The sequence below is a fragment of the Sinocyclocheilus rhinocerous genome, unplaced genomic scaffold, assembly GCF_001515625.1.
Source record: "Sinocyclocheilus rhinocerous isolate Xijiao unplaced genomic scaffold, SAMN03320098_v1.1 scaffold314, whole genome shotgun sequence".
NCBI classification, from domain to species: Eukaryota; Metazoa; Chordata; class Actinopteri; order Cypriniformes; family Cyprinidae; genus Sinocyclocheilus; species Sinocyclocheilus rhinocerous.
In genome coordinates this window covers 1,723,765-1,744,259 of record NW_015630021.1, presented here as the reverse complement: position 1 = coordinate 1,744,259, position 20,495 = coordinate 1,723,765, and the positions used below count along the sequence as shown (strand labels likewise).

The following is a 20,495-nucleotide window of genomic DNA, read 5'->3' as shown; positions in this document are numbered from 1 at the left end:
TATATATATATATATATATATATATATATATATATTTTTTTTTACATCATTTATCAATCTAGGTTAATGTTAATATATAAATAAAAGCTACTGTTTAAAACATTATACATTTTATTAATATATTAAAATACTTTTTATATTATATAGTTAACTTATGTTTTAAATTTCTCAAATTATTAAAAGAAATGTATTAATTAATCTAGATTTTTAAGTCAATAAAAAAAGGAAAAAAAGGTTTATTTTAAATTCATAATGCTTAATGCATTAACTAATGTTAATGGTTTGCACTATAATGTGCTTGCAAAATTATCAAATTAATTACATGATGTAAAAACTAAATCGCATACGGCACTATTTGCTGAGAAAAGCCCCCAAATTAAAAAAAAAGCATTGAATAGACATGGGGCATGAATAATTACATTAATTTTTAACACATTATTTTTTTCTATTTAATCACATTAAATTAACAGCCCTAATTTAGAAGAAGCCCTAGTAGTTTAAACTTACTAGCCACCATGCAAACACTCAGAAGTTTCATGTTTATGTACAGGGAATTACTAATGGACCATGGTCCATTAACTATGTGGATTTATTTCCAACCACGCAGTGTTATGAAAAGGCCAGCACAAAGGCTCGAAACTCTGTGGACCATAAACGCTGTGGCACTTTTTCTGTCAGACAGCAAGACTAAATTTACAATATTGACTCTTTGGCTGCGTTCTGTTACAGTAAAAAGGACACTGGGTTCCGGTAACTGTGAGTAAATACAAACACACAGGACATTCCCAACGAGCTCTGAAAATGTGGGCAGAGTTCCCTGCGGACAAACTTTATGATGAACAGTAGCTGTTATACACATTTTGCACATTAGACGATTTACCATGCATTATAACAATTGTTTTAATTGCATAATTAGAATTAGTCTGGCATGTTTAATAATAATTCAATATGCAAGCCTATTAAGTTTAATACAGTAATTTCATGTCCCAAAACCTAATCTTAATATACACCAACCCAAAGATAACCAGTGAACACTAACAAACATTGTGCTGATGCGTCAGTACCATTTGGTGAAACTTTTACTCATTCACACTGAATGTTCTTACTAACCACCAGTCAGACGCTTGCTGTTTATTGGGTGATGATGCTCGGACTGAGAGTGGGAATTATGGTGATGACCACACCCCCTGGCCTGTATGAGGGCCTGTGTGTGGGTGCACTGACCCAAGGTAACCCACGGCTGTGTTCTGAACAGAGCATGTGAGCGGAGCGGAGCATGAGCGGAGCGGGGAGCGGAGTGGTAATATTTCCTTAAGAGCGCAGAGCGCCTTTCTGAAGATTCCGCTCCGCTTGCTCAATGCGCTCAGCGCCGCTCGCTCAACCCAGAATGCCGTTTGGTGATTTGCTTGTTCGAGATCGAGAATCTGTAGAGATCGAGAATAGTAGAGCAGTTATGGAGTCCAGATATTGTTTCAACGAAGTTGCAAGCCTTATACATAAATGTAAAGTAAAAATCAAAGTTAAGAATGAGCAGGGAGAAGAAACTGAGAGGGAGTGCGGGGAGACTGTTAAAGTTAGTACAGATTCATATTGATTACAATACGTATACACGAAGATGTATGCAAACATGGTGCAGCAAAAGGTGAGCTAGTTACATACCATAATAAATGAATAAACAGGTAGGCTAAGGTTATATTCGGTTGTACGGAGCCCCGATCATGACATGCAGACAAAATCACAGCCACGAATTTAGAATAGGCTAGTTCTCTTTTATGCTAGGACTACATTATGGCCACGAATTAAGAATAAATTTTTTTGTTTAGTCTAAATTATGGCCACGAATTAAGTATTCATTCTCTTGTTTAGGCTTAGCTGCCACGAATTCATTCGTTCGTTAATTCGTTCATTCCCTATAGTAGGCCTAAATCGTGGAACGAATTATTATATTTCGTAATTACTTATTAAAATCATTATTGCTTAAACTTAATAAATAATAATAAATTAAAAAAATAATAAAACCTGCTGACGTCGTAGAAACGAATTGTTAATTCGAATTATATTCGGAGCTCCGTAGTTATTAAATAATCTCAGTTAAACTGTAGACCTAAGCTAACACACAGCTGTATATAGGCCTAAATACAGAACTACAGAGTACAGAAGATATTAGCCTACACCACTTAGGCCAATTCAAATATTATTTAAAAAAAAAAAACTGACCCGAAACAATAGGTAGTCCTTCAGAATGTAGGCTAGATATAGGCAGCAGTAATTTATAATCTAATATAATGCACGCAAATTTGTTCTTTACAGAACGGAGCGGGATCTGAGCGGGAATTGGTTTACGGTGAGCGTGAGCGGAATATTAACGGAGCGCTTGCTTGGGCGGTTAGAGCGACTGAGTGGAGCGCACGTCCATAGAGCGGAAAACGTAGCGGAGCGTCACACCGCTCCGCTTCGCTCACATGCTCTGGTTCTGAACTCTAAAGGGGAGGTAGGATCAGAGCTGGTAATCAGAAGCTCAGCTGTAAAAGGCCTAATGAGCCTCAGAGGCAGCGGTAAAGCAAAGTGAAAGTCACCTAATGAGACAAAAGTAATATACGCCTGTCGTCTGTCCCATAATGTCTAGCGTAATAAACTTTACTATACTGACTTAAATTATCAGTCTGCAACAGAAAAATGTGAGTAATGTTTCTGACATGCAAACACTTATAATGCATGCAAATGAACCCTATAAAGCCTACAGTATCATATTTGATACATGAATTTCTAAGGCTAGACTGAAATTAGGTTTAATTGATTATCCATACATTTTTTTTTTTTTTTTTAGGAAAATTGCATTAAAATGCAAGTATCAAATATGATACAGCATGCTTTTGACGAATGTTTATTTGTACATTTCTCAGTCATCGCTTGTATTGTATTGCAAAATATGTTTTGCCCACAGAGCAAAAACTACAGAACTTTGATCATAAAACCAAGCATTTAAAAATCATCTTAAGACAAGTTACTGGTATGTATATGCATTTTATGTAATATTTCAGAAATTAAACTTTTTGGCCATATAAATATCAGTAACAGCACCAAATCACTAATTTTTCCTCAGTTTTGGACTCCGATATAAAATGTGATTTTTTTTTCCTCCTCAAGCGTGAGCTCCATTTTCTCACTATATCATACTTTATGAACCATAAAAGCCTGAAAAGTTTAAAAACATTTTGCCTAAAAGTTCATTAATCTCTTCCATTTAAAAAAAAAAATTTAAATTCTGATTATTATTTCATATGTCAGGTTTTACAGGGTTAAATAAATACATTCCACTTGGATCCCACTAGCTTTACCACTGGAGAATTGGATGCCTGTGTATGGGACGCTGGCTCTTCTTTCCCCAGAACGGTCTCTCCTCCTCCTGGGGCAGCCAGGCTCCAAAGTAGACAAGCGATCTCAACTATTCTTTTATTCCGTGCTTAACCTCCACTCGACAATAAAGCTCTGTTTGCCTATTCACCCACCTCAGCGTTGAACCTGATAGCACTTCAAAGTCCCACACTGGGGACAGTGATTAGATGCTTCAGGGTGCTGCTTTTCACTGGACATTAAATGCCAAGGCTGAGTTTCACCAGGTGAAGCATTAAAAGACACATAAATGTCTTTTTACAAATTTAAAATAAACTACAACAGACTCAGCAGACAAGGGGTATTGACAAAAAGGATTATGGGGAAAAAAACAGACATCTAAGAGATGTAGTTTCCATGAGGTGTGCAATAAAACAACTGCGAGGCAAGCTCATAAACAAAGTAGTTTACTGATATGCAATGAGCAATAAAAATGATGCCAGCCATAATTCTCTTGGTATCATTATGATGTGTGATGTAGAAAGACTGTAAATCACGTTTAAAGATGTGTAATTTCTGTGCATAAACAGCACTAAACAGAACTGCAAAAATAATCATTTCCAAACTGATTTTTAAACTGCATCCGAATGTCATTGTTCAGAAAAACAAGAAGAAGTACTCATGCAAATTGGTTAAGCTAATGAAATGTTGAGCTGCTCAAACAAACGGAACAATACTGAGAGTGCCACAGAACTAAAGGGCTTTTTCAAAATAGCCTTCTGCAGTTGTATGTACTGTATTGTGCATATCATACAGTTCATCATTTCCCGTATGCATGACCTAAGTTTGCCAAAATGCTTACTTTATCCCACAATGCAACATAATTGACTTTCCTCTCTTTCTTGACTCATCAATCAGACTGCCAAAAAAATAAAAAATGCCCCAATATAGTGAGGTCACATGTAGCATACCACTTCTTGAAACATTTTTTTTGTGTGTGGAATAAACACTATTTCACATAGTCTACTATTTTTTAAATAATTTGAATAGTATTTAGTATTTACACAGTATCCATTTCAAACATAACCATATAGTGTACACACTCTTCAGGTTTACATTTATTCATTCAGCAGGTGCTTTTATCCCAAACGACTTAAATTAGGATGATCACAAGCAACTTGTCAAATACACAATGCCATAATTCAAGTATACGAGTATACGCATTAGTACACAAAAATCAAGCTTTAAATGTCTTAGTTGTCTCTGCACATCAGTCTGAGATAGGACAGAGGTACCTCAGACAAGAATATTATAGCTACACCACAACTAACACCTTTACTTTAGCTAATGGAAATGTCACCACTGACTTACATGATGTGAATAGTGCAATCAGCACATTAAGAGACAACTCAGATGTTCTCAGAATAACTTCATTTGTGAAAAATTGTTATGAATATTACATGATCTCTCCATTTCACCATGTAGCTGTATTTATAATTAAGACTCCACACCATAGTAGATAATCATGGACAAGAGACAAAAAGCATCACTGGTTTGCATGGTGCGAGTGCCCCCTAGTGCTGAAACACAAGGGCAACTTAACTTGCCACTTCAACGCCTGGTTTCACAGACAGGGCTGACATTAAGATATGTCAGTGCAAGTTTCCTTCAGTTAAAACCGCTAAGACATGCATTTTAGTCTGGGACTATGCTTAAGCCTTGTCTGTGAAACCGCGGCAAATTCACAAGCTATCAATGCTGCTTTAATAATAAAAGACCATATAAGAACATCTCTAAAGCTGTCATCTATCATGAAAAGGACGGAGCTACAAAAACAGAACCGAAGTAGGCTATCGTAGCCCATCCATCTGTCTGTCACGGCTGCATATGGAGATTCAGTCCAATTCAAGATGGCATTATGTGAACGTCAACTACTGATTTACACGTGTACTCAGGGTGCGAACTACGGGGGAGCTAGGGGGAGCTCGGCTCCCCTTAATAAGACATGGGCTCCCCTGAAAACGTGATTTGTGAAATTTTGGGGGGTCTCAAAAAATATTGACAATGTGTTATTTTGACGTGCAATTTCAGTTTTGTGTAATGTGATCATCGTGGATTATTATGTGTAAAATTGACTTGAATAAAGATAACTATACATGCTATTCTTGTCATGAGCATCAAGGTGTGGGGGCGCTGCGGTGCAAATTCCACTCATGTTTAGTACATGAAGATTCGTAGAAAAAATATAAACGCTGGACTCTGTGGTCGATTCTGTGTTAAGGTAAGGCATGTTATTCGCAATTATGTGTTGTGGCTGGGTTGTTATAGGTCTGCGTGACTCTCGATGTCTTAGGCCTAATTGAACGGAGGAATTATGTATTCTTCTGTAGCCTGACGACGAGTAACTTTAACCGTTGTTCGTGTGAACTCAAAGACAGCCTGATGCTTTGTTTATAGACTATTTGTGGGTGGCTGTTTGTTGTTTCACCTATCAATTCGTGTCGATAAAGTATAATAGGGTAAATCCTGTATAGTGATTTATCCTATATAGTGCTTGCATAAAGCAAGTAGTGCATACACTTGTAGCTGTTATGTATCTATGTAAAACATTGTAAGCCCCCTTTTGAGGCACGCGCAAGCGCACGAACAAAGCCCCCCACCCCACCCCGTTAAAAAAAACAAACATGTGGGCTCCCCCAAAGTCCACGGTATAGTTCGAACACTGCGTGTACTGTTTTGATCAGAAAAATGTCTTTAGCTGCAGCACATTCAATTATTCAAAATCTGTATGTGCTGAATTTAAAAAACACCTTCATTGTGGCTGGCAAAAGATAGCGGCATTAACATACAGTTTCGTGTTATTTAACAACACTGTAATTTTATATGCCGAGCCTGGTAATCCCAGGAGAGTGCCTGTACATTTAAATGCTAACAGCTAAACACTATGTAACTGTTTAAGCTAAAGTTAACTAGCTAACAATGCCATCTCATAAACCAGTGGTTTTCAAACCGGTCCTGGAGGCCCCCCCAGCACTGCACTTTTTCTCTGTCTCCCACACACCAAATTCAGCTTTTGCACTCTACTAATGAGCTGATAAGTTGAATCAGGTGTCTAAAATGAGTGAGCGAACTAAAATGTGCAGTGCTTGGGGTCGACATTGCAAAGGTATTCTTGATAATCAGTAACTTGCCTTTATGGACACATTTTATAAACGCTTATAATACTTTAAAGCCTTTATTATTTCTTATTTCTCAACTCTACAGCTGTGCAGCAAAATGTCTCCTGGCAGAAAACAAAGATTTTTAAGATGAAATTGCCATGAAATTACCATTATAACTAGTAGATGGCAGCAGAAGATCACTCATTAGCAGTTGCCATTTTAACTCCCTAGTTTTTTTCAGGTCTTGCTTTTGGATTTAGTATGAAATGACTATTATAACAAATTGTAGTACTTTTTACTGTACTAAAGTGTAAAGTAGCCTATAGCAAGTGTAGTAAGTCACAAAGTGTCATGTCATGTCATGTCATTTAATAAATAAATAAGCCCAGACACCAACAGCCTAGAAGGGTAAATTATTTAAATACTTAACTAGTTAACTACAGATTAAATAAGTTAATTATTAATGGTATAACAATTAAATAATTATGCATTAAATATATAGAAATATTTGTATAGGCCTATTTAAGCTGATAAATATATTAAGCCAACAGACTTGGTAGTACTGTAGTTTTGTTACTCTGAATTACTTAATGCACAGGTCTATTTTTGACATTGGCCTGTCAGATGTTTTGTTCCTTACTACAGTTATTACTGTCAATCATACCAATGACTTTCAGAACAATTTAGCAGATTCACTCGCTTAATTTTTTACACTCGCGTTTGGCATTCCCTGAAACTGTACGTGGAAGTTTGGTCCTCTTAGACAAACAAAACTTTTCTTCAAATTGTGAATGGATTATGTAGAGAAACCGAGCAAACAAGGTTCTTAACTTCTAGTCTAAACGGACATTATTGTCACGGAAAAACGTTACGCTAAGCCATTGTCAACTCTATAACCCTTACAACTGATTAGAGCTCAGTGACGGTGAAGGCGGCAAATATGTTCTTTGAACTGATTGTGTAACATGAATAGGCCTAAATGTGGAAACTTTCACTATTCTCATTTTCTTGCTATTTATGATTCAGAATACATCATGCATAAATATCTGTTGTATTGACCAATAACGGTCGGTTAAACTCACCGTTCTGTGATTCAAAAACATTGTGCATGTGTTGCTTTTGCAAAACTCGTGCTCAGTTCAGTTCAGGAGTTGACACGTCACTGAACAGGTTTCATAGAGGTCACGTGCTTCTAATTTATGTGTTCTCGCAGCCTGAGAATCCAGTAGAGGGCAGTAAAAGATGACACGTTTCTTTCTTTGAGTTTGGTTTTATTGGCCATTGGACAGCGTTGATATACATTTGATTTCCAAAATAATAATTAAAAAAAAGAAAGAAAAAGAAAAATGTAATAAATGAAATATGCACACTAAGGATAATTATTGCTTTATATTTGATCTGTATTTACTTGATATGGTTTGTTTAAGGTTCATTTTACTGTGAAAAAAATAATTAATTACAAATCTTAATTTAAAAAAGAATAAAAAAAATTGATTAAAATGTGTTAATTTGTTATTGTGTCCATTCATGTCTGATTCAGATTGACTGATGGGGGGGGGGGTATAAACTTCTTTTTGAAGTTATATTGTTTTCAAGGGTTGGTGTAGTTCTTACACATATACATATCCCAAATCTTTTATATTATAGTTGACCTGGAAACACTAATATACGGAACTTAAATACGATATGTATAAATGGTAACATTTAGATTACAGAGACAACTACATAAGAAGATTTATCAATTTATTTTTCTAAGATTTTTCTCATTAAAATAAGCTTTTTCTACTTCTCTGCTTTGTGTGAAGCATATGAGTAGCCTACAATTGATTTGTCTGATGGTAATTAGATATGTAATATGAAAAGCAGAATTTCCAGTGATGATTTTGATAGGGAAGCTCTGGATTGAAAGATTAATTAATTAGATTTAAAAATAATAATAATCTCACTGCAAAGCCCTTTTTTTTTGTTCTCTTGTCAGTAGGTCTCAGAAGCATCAGAATATTGTCAGTAGGGAGGTTTCTGTACAGCATGTTTTCAATGTGTGAATACCCATTTGTCACTGATCTTATGGACACTATCACAGTAATAATCTCCTGCATCTTCAAGATGGACATCACTTATGTTCAGAGTGAATTCAAGACCATTTCCTCCAGAGTGAAAACTGCCTCCACCGCTCATAGATGGAGCACTTGAAGGCTTCATTGTTGTGTAATATATAAGGAGTTTAGGGGGTTCATCTGGCTTCCAAAGATACCAGGAGATGTAGTAATCTTTAGATACATAGCCTGTTGGAAGCCTGTAAACTTCGGTGTTGACCTTACAATCAATAAAGACTGTTTGACTGAGCTCAACTGATTTAACATCAGACTGAGTCACAACTGCCCCAAAGAACCTGTGAGAGTAATAAAACTGAATTAAAGTAATTATTCATGCATGAGCAAAATGTCTTTCACTTTGAGTTGAAAATGAAATGACCTTGGATGCAGTAAAATGCCCAGATGAAGAGAATCATATTTGCTTCTGTTTTAGAGTGAAGACTCGGCATTTGTTAAAAGTGTTCACATGAACTATAAACTCTCAGAGCACTGATGCATGAGCTGCCAATGCAAAACATCATTACTTTGGAAAAACCCTTCCTGAACTGAAATATCTTCTTATTCATATGACAATTAGCTTTGTAATATTATATACATATTTGAATTATAAGTTAATCATATAGTTTAATTAAAACTTGTGTTATCTCACAAAAGTCTTAGTGAAAAGTATTCTTAGTAATAGAATTATATAATATTTAATACATTTTTTAAATTGTATTAAAATTAAACTGGTTTAATTATGTAGCTTTATCTTATAGCTTTTTATATATATTCTTATAGCTTTACTATCAGTTGTGAATAGCAAATTGGTTAGTGTCAGTGTCAGTGTCAGTTTTAGTGCAGGAGGTTTCTGTCCAGCCACTGATTGGGTTTGTATCACTGTGGTACACGTTCGGTGGAGGCACTCGACTCTCAGTTGGAAGTAAGTAAATCTATTTCTATTTTAAATATGAAACACTAAATTAAAATAACAAGAGAAGATTTGTTTGTGTTTAAAACACATTTTAAAAATAATACCAATGACTAATATAAGAAAAAATCATTTTAAAGTTTTGTTCTGGTGTGATAATACCAAACACATGCACACTTTTAAACCAATTTAAAACAGTCACTTTTTTTTATTATTGGGCATTTTATCCATCAGAATGGTAAACTGAATTTGACAAACAATGTTTTCATTCATTTAGCATTAAACAGAAAGTCAATGTCTGTATGAGTATGCAGTCTTTTACTCACCTTTACAAATCTATTTAACAGAGGCAAACAAGAAAACGTTGAAACATTTTATTACACATGGAAAGTGTTAATGTACATTACATTACATTACATGTAGACATTTAGCAGATGCTTTTATCCAAAGCGACTTACAAATGAGAACAATGGAAACAATCAAAATCAACAAGAGAGCAATGATATGCAAGTGCTATAACAAGTCTCAGTTAGCTTAACGCAGTACACGTAGCAAGGTTTTTAAAATTTAATTATATAATAAATAAAAAGAAAACAGAATAGAGCAAGCTAGTGTTAGAGACCTTTTTTGCTTTTGTTAATTGTATAATAAATAAAAAAAGAAATATATAGAAAACAAAAAGATTAGAGAAGCTAGTTTTTTATAGAAAACAAGCAGTTAGTAAATGAATAGAGTGCAAGTCTAAAAGGGGCAAGTTTAAAAAAAAAATGTTGATAATGCAGATAATCGGACATCTTAGGAATTATGGAAAGTTCAAAATATTTAATTATTATTAATTGTTTTCAATAATTATTCAATGTTAAATGTTTTTAATAATTCTAGATTAATGAAAATGTTTTTAATGAAATGTTTTTTAATGAATGTCTTCATCTGATGTAGCTTAATTCAAACAGCTAAGTAACTGTAAGTAGCACAGTGGATTTTTAACAAGGAATAATTTAACAATAATATGAACAAACAAAAAAATAGAAACCTGAAAAGATAACCATGCCAGCAGCCTAAACAGTATACAGGTCGAGTACAAGAACAAGTCCATGGGGTTGATTCCGAGGGAAACATAAACTGATAAAGTATTCCTTGAATGCAATGTAAGATGCTTTGCATAAAAGTGTCTGCCAAATGAATAAATATAATATAATGATTTTATGTGTGTGTGTGTGTGTGTGTGTGTGTGTGTACCAAATGTCCTCACTTATATTGTGAAATACTTTGACAACCTGAGGACATTTTACGGGTCCTCACTATTAAAAAGGCTTACAAATCAGCAAAAAGATGTTTTTATTTAAATCTAGTGTTCTGCACAGGGCCGTTTCTAGGCATAGGCGAGCTAGGCGGTCGCCTAGGGCGCCACCAGCTGAAGGGGCGCCAATGAGCGCACGTACTGGCACTTTTAGCAGGGTTGTGAATATTTCTGTGATGGGTATGTTTAGGGGTAGGGGTTGGGTTAGGTGATAGAAAATATCACCAACCTGATATAAAATCAATGGAAGTCTATGCAACATCTTAACTAAGATATAGCGAAACAAACATGTGTGCGTGTGATTGCTGAAGAAATATTTTTTACAGGCTGTTGCACTTCAGATCTGCTTGATTAACTCTGAATCTCTTAAAGGGAAGTGAAAGACTCTCGGAATGACTGACAAAGCTGTTTTTTAGAAGAACGAAACATCACAGTTTCCATCTCTGTCTCTCTTTAGCTGCGGCTCGTCCCGCTCTCACAGTGCTGCCGCCCTCCAGAGACGAGCTGCAGCAGGGTAAGGCTACAGTGCTGTGTGTGGCCAGTAAGGGATTCCCCTCTGACTGGAAGCTGAGCTGGAAGGTGGACGGCAGCAGCAGGAGCTCTGGTGTCGATCTGAGTCCCAGTCAGCTGCAGAAGGATGGACTGTACAGCTGGAGCAGCAGCCTGAGCCTCACTGAGAGTGAGTGGAGCAGAGCAACAACCGTCAGCTGTGACGCCACTCACCCATCCCACAGTGCAGTGACCAAGAGCCTCAACACACAGCAGTGCAATGAATGAAACACACACACACACACACACTGCTGTTAGTATGCTGTTTCATGCTGTTCGTATTGTTCATGCAGGTCTTATTTGTTGTAATTCTACAACTGCAATGCTCTGAAAGTTTTGTTGCTCATTTTATTCTTGCTGCCAAATAAAAGCATTTTGTCACAATTATGGTGTTGAATTCTGTGGACATTAAAAAAAAAACAAAAAAAAACACCTAAAATATAAAATACCACTTTTATTGATTTTTAAGTTTTTTTAGGATGTGTGATATTGTGATGAGCAGCATGGATATGTAGAGAATATTGTAATGTTGAAAATATCAGTTACAGTAAAACAGATATTTATGATAACATATTTTAGTTACATTTAATTAACCCTCTACCGCATGGTGTAGCCATATGGCAACATATTCTTTGTGTTCATTTCCTTGCCACTGTCTCTTTAAGAGAACATTCTCGTTTTTTTTTTGTTGGAAAGAGAAGACCTTAGTTTAGCCAATTATGTGCTTTGATTAAGTCACATGTTGGGGAGTGCGCGGGCGGTTTGGCAACAGCTGATCTGTGACTGGAGAGTTTCCTTGCCACTGTCTCTTTAAGAGAACATTATTACGTTTTTTAGAACGTTTAGCTAGCTAGCAAGGTCAGCTGCAATTTGTTAAGCTGTAACAATAACAACATTAATACTAGTGATATAATGTTGATTAGTTGTATGTTAATGGCATTTGTATTATGGACATAATCAAATTGAAATGGCAATTTTACTTTTGATTAAATATGAATACAGGTAACATTACATCAGTGAGCACGGCCATATTCTATGGCAAGGTAAAGAAGAAAAGGGTAGAACTTGCTCTTCCTGCACAAGGAAAATCTTCTTTGTGACGTTTCATACATTAAAAAGGTGATCTTTCAAGGATTATGGGTGGATGGAGCAATAGGGGGTCGTTGGGCTCATGTTCATAGTCTTCCTCTCATACGATTGTATAATGCTGAATTTTCATGAACTGCAATGTTTTTGGTTTTATGTCAATGTTTTGATACATTATATACAGTATTATATTTGTTTTAACTGTATAAATTTGCAGTTTAAATAATATTCATGAGAAATGTAATGAAATTTAAAAAATTATAAATCATTATTCAGCAAAAAAGAATAGAATAAATAAAAGCACAAGTTGTTGGAAAGTATGTATAAGGTGTCAATTATAAGTAAGTACTTATAACTTACAGCACTTCAAGTTAAGCCATTCTTAGAAAAGAAAAAGATTCTAATATTTTTTTCTATAGGTCCATCATAATGCGTGCGATAGAGGGTTAATGTAGTATTTTAATTTTTATTATATATAGATTAGGTCAAAATCTAAAAGTATTTGAGGAATCACAGTGGCAATGAGATGATTTTATTGATTACTTCTATAGCTTATTTTACTCAGATTACATTAACATTAGGGCTAGTGGTCTGAAGTCTTCAAATGAGTATCAGGATTTATGCATTCGAACAGGAAGAATAAAAAAAATTAACTGTTCATCACAGAATCATATAGACAGAATGTGTAGATTGATTAAACATTCTGTTCATACAAAGGAATTCGTTTCTCATTTAAACGAGAATATATTTACTGCATGAGTGCATTTACTGTGTCGTCTGACTGAGGGAGGTTTTTGTACAATGTTGTTTCACTGCGTGAACACTGGACCATTATAATCCCCCATACAGTAATATTCTCCTCTATCCTCAAGCTGGACTCCACGTATGTTCAGCGTAAATTCATATCCAGAATAAGTTCCACTGAACCGGTCTGAAACTCCAGATGGAAGGTTACTTGTTGAGTAGATCAGGAGTTTAGGAGCTTTTCCAGGTTGTAGATACCAGCTCATGGAATAACCATTTCCAGAAGATGCAGTGCAGTTGATAGAAGCAGAATCTCCTGCTTTAACAGACAGAGACTCAGAAGACTGGACCTCTTGATGAGACACTGAGAGAGAGATTTAAAAAAGTTGACATAATACAAATTACGTGATAAAATATCTGTAATTAAAAAATTAAAACAAATCACAAGTTTTTTTTCTAAAAAAAAAAAAAAATGATAATGTAGAAAAATATGTTTAACCTTGAGCAAGCAGACCCAGTGTAGCCACAATTAGTAAAAGAGACATGATTCTGTTGTGTGTCTGTGACTCTCTGAACACACATCGATCATCAGAGGAGTTTTGTGTGTGAAGCAGTAAACATGCAAAACACTACCAGAAGAGAATAAAGGCTGAATTAGTCACATTATAGAAGTGAACCGAAAAATCAGTTTTAGAAAATAATCTTTTCATACTGTAAATGTTGTCTTGAGAAAAATAGGGTTGTGAAATAAATGACAAAATACCCTAATATTTCATTAAAGATAACTAAATGATGGAGACGTATTCAAATATACATGCTACAGTATAATATTCTGTTGTATCTTACACAAATATTTATTATTAGCTAGAAGACAAAGAGCAAACTGATGGTGTTGAATAATTTAATTTGATCAAATCATTTTCAAATATACAAATATACAGACAAGTTAGTGGGAAAGTCCTATAGACAATTTTTTTTGCATATTATTCAGTGAGTTAGTGACCACTAAGATATGTTAGTTTTCAGCTTGAACAGAGCTCAATAAACCTACACTAATTCACACATTCACAGAAGAATGAATGAATGAATGAATGAATGAATGAATGAATGAACGAACATGTACATATTTTTTTTTAATTGTTACATTTGTTAAAAATTATTTAAAATAATGAGTCTGAATTATGGAAATCATGTTACAGGAGAATGAGGATGGAATAGAAATTTATAAAAACATATTGTTGGGTTGTATGATTAATTATGTTAAACACAAACTTTGTGAGTGCTTGAGTGTCATATTTAATCATAGTTTTTGTTCTCTTTTCAGCACCTGCAGCTGCATTAGATGATGTTCAGTAATCTGACCAAGGGAGGTTTTTGTATGGTTCCCACTGAACATCAGTTGCACTGATCTTACATATAGTATATATGAGATACATTAAAGATATATAAAGTTTCCCAGTTACTCCACTAACTGTTCATTTCATAGCGAAATGTTGGTGGCTTTTCACGTGGAACTGGTTTGAAAAATGTTCATCTCATTAGCTTTGGCCATGGTGAGCTTTCCTTTATCATCATGGCTGAATGGATTTTATTGGATTGTAATCTATATGGAAACCCTTAAGACATTCTTATGTAAATTATTAATAAAATATGTTGAATGTACAGTATTAGGGAGTGTGTGACAATGAAAATCAATAGTTCATCAGCATTAAAGAGAGTTTCTGTGTATCTGTGTGTAAAGTCAGTGAGGTGAATAATGATCTTCAACATCAACATCTGCAGAAGCTCAAAGCTGCAGCCTCACCCAAGGTGGTTTTTGTATGATGCTTTTACACTGTGTGAACACCAAATCTGTGGTGCCAGAGACACCCTTGTTATGTAGACTCTGACAGTAATAAACTCCTGAATCTTCAGGCTGGACTCCACTGATGGTCAGAGTAAAATCCATGTGGTTTCCACTTTCACTGCCACTGAATCTAGAAGAAACATCTGAAGCTCTCTCTGATGTGTAATAGACCAGGAGTTTAGGAACTTCTCCAGGAATCTGATGGTACCAGGACATGCAATACAGAGTGGTATCTTTTTTTAAACGATTCACAGCTGGTTTATGATTACAGTGAATAGTAACAGTCTGATCAGGATTCACTGTTTGATCTTCAGATTGAGTCAGAATCTGCCCCACAGAACCTGAAGAGAGAGACAGAAAACACTGTAGAATAATATAAATCTGATGAGCACATTAAAAAAATCTAACACGTATAAACTTTTATAATCAATGACAATAAAGAATTTGACTTGTAGATGGAAACATTAGTTCTATTATATTAGTTCTGTATATCATATTAGTTTTTGTACATCATTCATATCAAAACATAGGAGTTAAAGTTCAATGTATACGTCTGTTCAGGTCAAAAACATGCATATAAAAAAAAGAATATATATGCATTTTAAATGTATATACGGTACAGAATTTACATGAAGATTAAACTAAATCTTTATTTCAGAACCTGTGGAATTTTCTATAAGTCGACTGATGATATGAATTTCTATATACTTACTCCAGGTGCAGGTTGTGAGTGCCCAAATAATGATGGCTATTAAAGACATGTTTGCTTTAAGGTCTGTTAATATGAAGGAGAGCTGTCAGTCACAAAAGCATAAACTCATGGATCTATAAAGACCTCCAGAGTACTGAAGCATGCAGTTCAATGCAAAGTGTCTTCACAATGTAAATGTCTTTTTTTCTGAGAACAAGAACCTCTCTAACTCTTAAGGAACATAGTTCACCTGGTTATCTGGATGAGCCAGATTTTTTTTTTAAATCTAAGTTATTGATCAATTTCATTGATTTTGTTGTTGTTCAGCTGTAACATTGAGGGTTTGTTGTCATTTTGCAAAGTTCTAAATCTGTTATACAAATCTCCTAAATCAGAAAGTTGTTCAGAGTATTATATTTTACAGTCACACAAGACTTCATTTCATGCACATGAAAACTGCGGGAGACTGGAAATGCAAGTTCATGTGGAAACGTTTCACATACGCTGAATGAATGGTCAAGGCTGTGTTCGAAATCAGTCTCATACCCTCATTCACTATTCCCTACATTAGTCCACTCATGTTTTGCAGATTTTAGCATGTGGAAAACGTAAGTAAAAGTGCAAAGTAAAAGCATCTCCAATCTGTCGTTCTTCATAATTTAATTCATTCACATAACACAAAATACATTTGCACCAGTCAGACAGGCCTGATCTATAAATCTTGTCACACACATATCAGGATTTCTGATAATGGTGATGTTCATAAGATGATTTATCTTTTTTTTCCCCTAATTAAAATGGGCTTTTTCTGTCTCTCCGCTTTGCGTGATGCATGTTTTTTTATATATATATCTTTGCATATAACAACTCGCACATTATGTAAGGATCCACCCACCAGCCCAAAAAGCGGAATCCAGCGGCCTGGTCGATTTCTCTGTCAACTTTTAGTGACCTGGACCATGTGCCCAGGGGGGGGGGAGGATGGGTGAAGGGACTGAAGAGCAGATGGTCTTTCTTCCAGATCTTCCTATCTTGATCAAAGCCCATTGTTTCTGAGTGTTTGGCTTTACAAAGAATTTATTTTATAAGGAAATAATTTCACTCCTTTCATTACATATGGGTATTGATTATGATTTTTCTTTATGTGAAGCACTGTATTAAGTATATGAGAAATTTCATAGAGCATAAGAAATTCCCGTGATGATTTTCAGCTCTGGGTTGGAATATTAATTAGATTATACAATAACATGCACATCTGTGTGTATCCCATTGCAAACCCCTGTTTTTGTTATGGTTTCAGCACCTGTAGGTCTCGTATAAATCAGCAAATCGTCATTAACCGGATCAAGGGAGATTTTTGTACAGCATTTTTTCACTGTGTGAACACACTACTGATCTCATGGTAACTCAAGCAGTAATAATCTCCTGCATCTTCAAGCTGGGCATCGTTTATACACTCTTAAAAATAAAGGTGCTTCACAATGCCATAGCAGAACCTTTTTTGTCTAAATGGTTTCATATAGAACCTTTAACATCTGAAGAACCTTTCTGTTTCACAAAGGGTTCTTTGTGGCGAAAGAAGGTTCTTCAGATTATAAAAAGGTAAGAAAGAGATAGTTCTTTAAAGAACTTTTGACTGAATGGTTCTTTGTGGGACCAAAAATGGTTCTTCTATGGCATCACTGTGAAGAACCTTTTAAGCACCTTTATTTTTAAGAGTGTAGTCAGAGTGAAATCAAGACCATTTCCTCCAGAGTGAAAACTGCCACTCATTCTTGAAGCAACTGAAGGCTTCATTGTTGTGAAATATATAAGGAGTTTAGGGGGTTCATCTGACTTCTGAAGATACCAGGAGATATAGTAATCTTTGGATGTTGAGCCCTCTGGATGCCTATAAACTATAGTGTTGAATTTACAATTAGTAGAGACTGTTTGACTGAGCTCAACTGATTTAACATCAGACTGAGTCACAACAACCTGTCCCAAAGAGCCTGTGAGAGAAAGAAAACTCTGCTGAAGTAAAACAATCATCGAGGGGAAAAAAAAAAGAAAAAAAAATGTTTAGATAGATATTTGAAAATGAAATTACCTTGGATGCAGTAAAATGCCCAGATGAAAAGAATAATCTGTGGCTCAAATCACACACATGTGGCTTGTGTTTTAGAGCTGACAGTTCTTGGACCTTTGCAAATTGTTCAAATGACTATAAACACTCAGAGCACTGAGGCATGAGCTGCCCAAGCAAAATATCAGTACAGTGGAAAAACCCTTCCTAGTCTGAAATATCTTCTGGTATGATGATGGGTACTGTATATGAATAATTTAATTATTTCTTCTTATAACTAATTCTTCTTTCTAATTATAACTTCTATGCTCTCAAAATAGTCTGGAGGTTTTGCCAGTGAATGAGAACAAATTTCTATGGTGGATTTTCAGTGGAGGAACAAAACTGTTTTAAGTGAGTGCAGAATGAAATAAATAGATGAATAAACATATATAAAATTATTGCACATGTGGACCTAAATGCATTAGGTAGCATAGAGTACAGAGAATACTTTTTTGTTGTTGTTTTTTGTTAGAACTGTATTGGTACTGCTTTAAGTAATACATGATTGTAAATTAGACTGTAAAATCCAATGAAAATATAAAATATGAATGAAATGAAAATAAAAGTAAATGCTGAATCAATATAAATTTACATGAAAGTGACTGATGTACATGTTTAGTTCTTTGTGTTTGTATTAGCATTGCTTTTATTAAAATAATTACATAGTACTTAATTTTTTTTTCTTATAGTACATTTGGAAAATGATGAAAATTACACTGGTTTCATTTTGTAGATGTATCTTATTTAGCTATTTGCTATAGTTAGGAGTAAAAGAGCAAACTGGTTAGTGTCAGTGTCAGTTTTAGTGCAGGAGGTTTTTGTACAGCCGTTGATTGGATTTGTATCACTGTGGTGGACTTTCGGTGGAGGCACTCGACTCTCAGTTGGAAGTAAGTAAATCTCTTTCTATTTTCAAAATGAAAATTAAATGAAAAGAACAAGAAAGGATTTTTTTTTAATTAGTATAACAAATAAATAATCTAAAAATGTTCATGTGTGATATTACCAAAATTGTCTTATTTTTCCTCCAAACCAGTTTAAATCAATCACTTCAATGTTTTAATCACTGTATTGCCTTTGTAAAAAAAAAAACTTGTTGTTTTAACTTAAACAAGTAAGTAACCTGGTTGCCTTGAAATTTTGAGTTCATTTAAATTAAATTTTGAGTTAATACAAGAAAAAGAGACTAATCAACAGAAACTTGAACAACAATCTGAATAACATTATCTAAGCAGATTTCACAAAAATAAAAAAAGTTGTCATAACAAATTATGAAAATATTTTTTTACAGTGTTGGGTATTTTATCCATCAGAATGATAAATCATTACAAAGAATAAATGCTTGCTTCTTTTTAAATTGATTTTGCATGAGATAGAAATCTAACTTGTGTATAAGTGCATACATGCCTCTACAAATATATTTGACAGAGGCAAACAAGAAAATATTAATTAACGAATGTCACAGACAAAAATGTGTCTGGATTCAGGTTTATTTTTCAATTACACTCCATGGTAGAATTAGAAACATCAAACTTTACTGTAAATAATGTATTGTAAATTTTTAACAGAAAATTATTTTAAACTATTTTGAACAAAGGACAATAGAAACCTGAAAAGTTAAAGATATATAATATAACATTATGAATAATGAATAAAGAGTGTTAAATCTAAATATAGGCATATGTGTGATTGCTGATAAAATGTGTGTTTACAGGCTGTTGCACTTCAGATCTGCTTGATTAACTCTGAATCTCTTAAAGGGAAGTGAAAGACCCTCAGAATGACTGACAGAGCTGTTTTTCAGAAGAACGAAACATCACAGTTTCCATCTCTGTCTCTCTTTAGCTGCGGCTCGTCCCGCTCTCACAGTGCTGCCTCCCTCCAGAGACGAGCTGCAGCAGGGTAAGGCTACAGTGCTGTGTGTGGCCAGTAAGGGATTCCCCTCTGACTGGAAGCTGAGCTGGAAGGTGGACGGCAGCAGCAGGAGCTCTGGTGTCGATCTGAGTCCCAGTCAGCTGCAGAAGGATGGACTGTACAGCTGGAGCAGCAGCCTGAGCCTCACTGAGAGTGAGTGGAGCAGAGCAACAACCGTCAGCTGTGACGCCACTCACCCATCCCACAGTGCAGTGACCAAGAGCCTCAACACACAGCAGTGCGATGAATGAAACACACACACACACACACACTGTCCTAAATCAGCCACTGCTCAACAATTAATCTTTCATGCTGTTAGTATATTGCTCATATATTCTTAAGTGTTGTAATTCTACAACTGCAATGCTATGAATGTTTTGTTGATCATTTTATTCTTGCTGCCAAATAAAATCATTTTGTCTTAAATAGGGTGCTGAATTATTACTAAAATATGAAATACTGAACCAATTTTTATTGTTTTTTATTTTTTATGTGATATTTTGATGAGCAGCCTGAATATGTAGTGACCATTTTAATATTCAAAATATTAAGTAACAGCAAAAGAGATATTTATCTTAACATTGCATCTTAATCATTATATTTTAATTTAATAAAATATTTTGGCTGTATTTAATTAATGAAATAGCCTATTTTAATTTTTTTATATTTTACTTTTTACTTTTACTTTTAGTCATTTAGCAGATATAGGTATATTATATAATATATAAATATATATATTTATATAGGCTATATATTAG

General features: G+C 34.7%; 1 gene segment (V, D, J or C); it reads left to right on the top strand.

Moving 5' to 3' along the window:
* Nucleotides 1–1,144: 1,144 nt before the first annotated feature.
* LOC107739600 (Ig kappa-b4 chain C region-like) lies at nucleotides 1,145–20,163 on the top strand. The segment is given in 3 exon segments: nucleotides 1,145–1,229; nucleotides 9,429–9,512; nucleotides 19,669–20,163. Coding segments are annotated over 3 exon segments (489 nt in total).
* The last annotated feature ends 332 nt before the right edge of the window (nucleotides 20,164–20,495 follow it).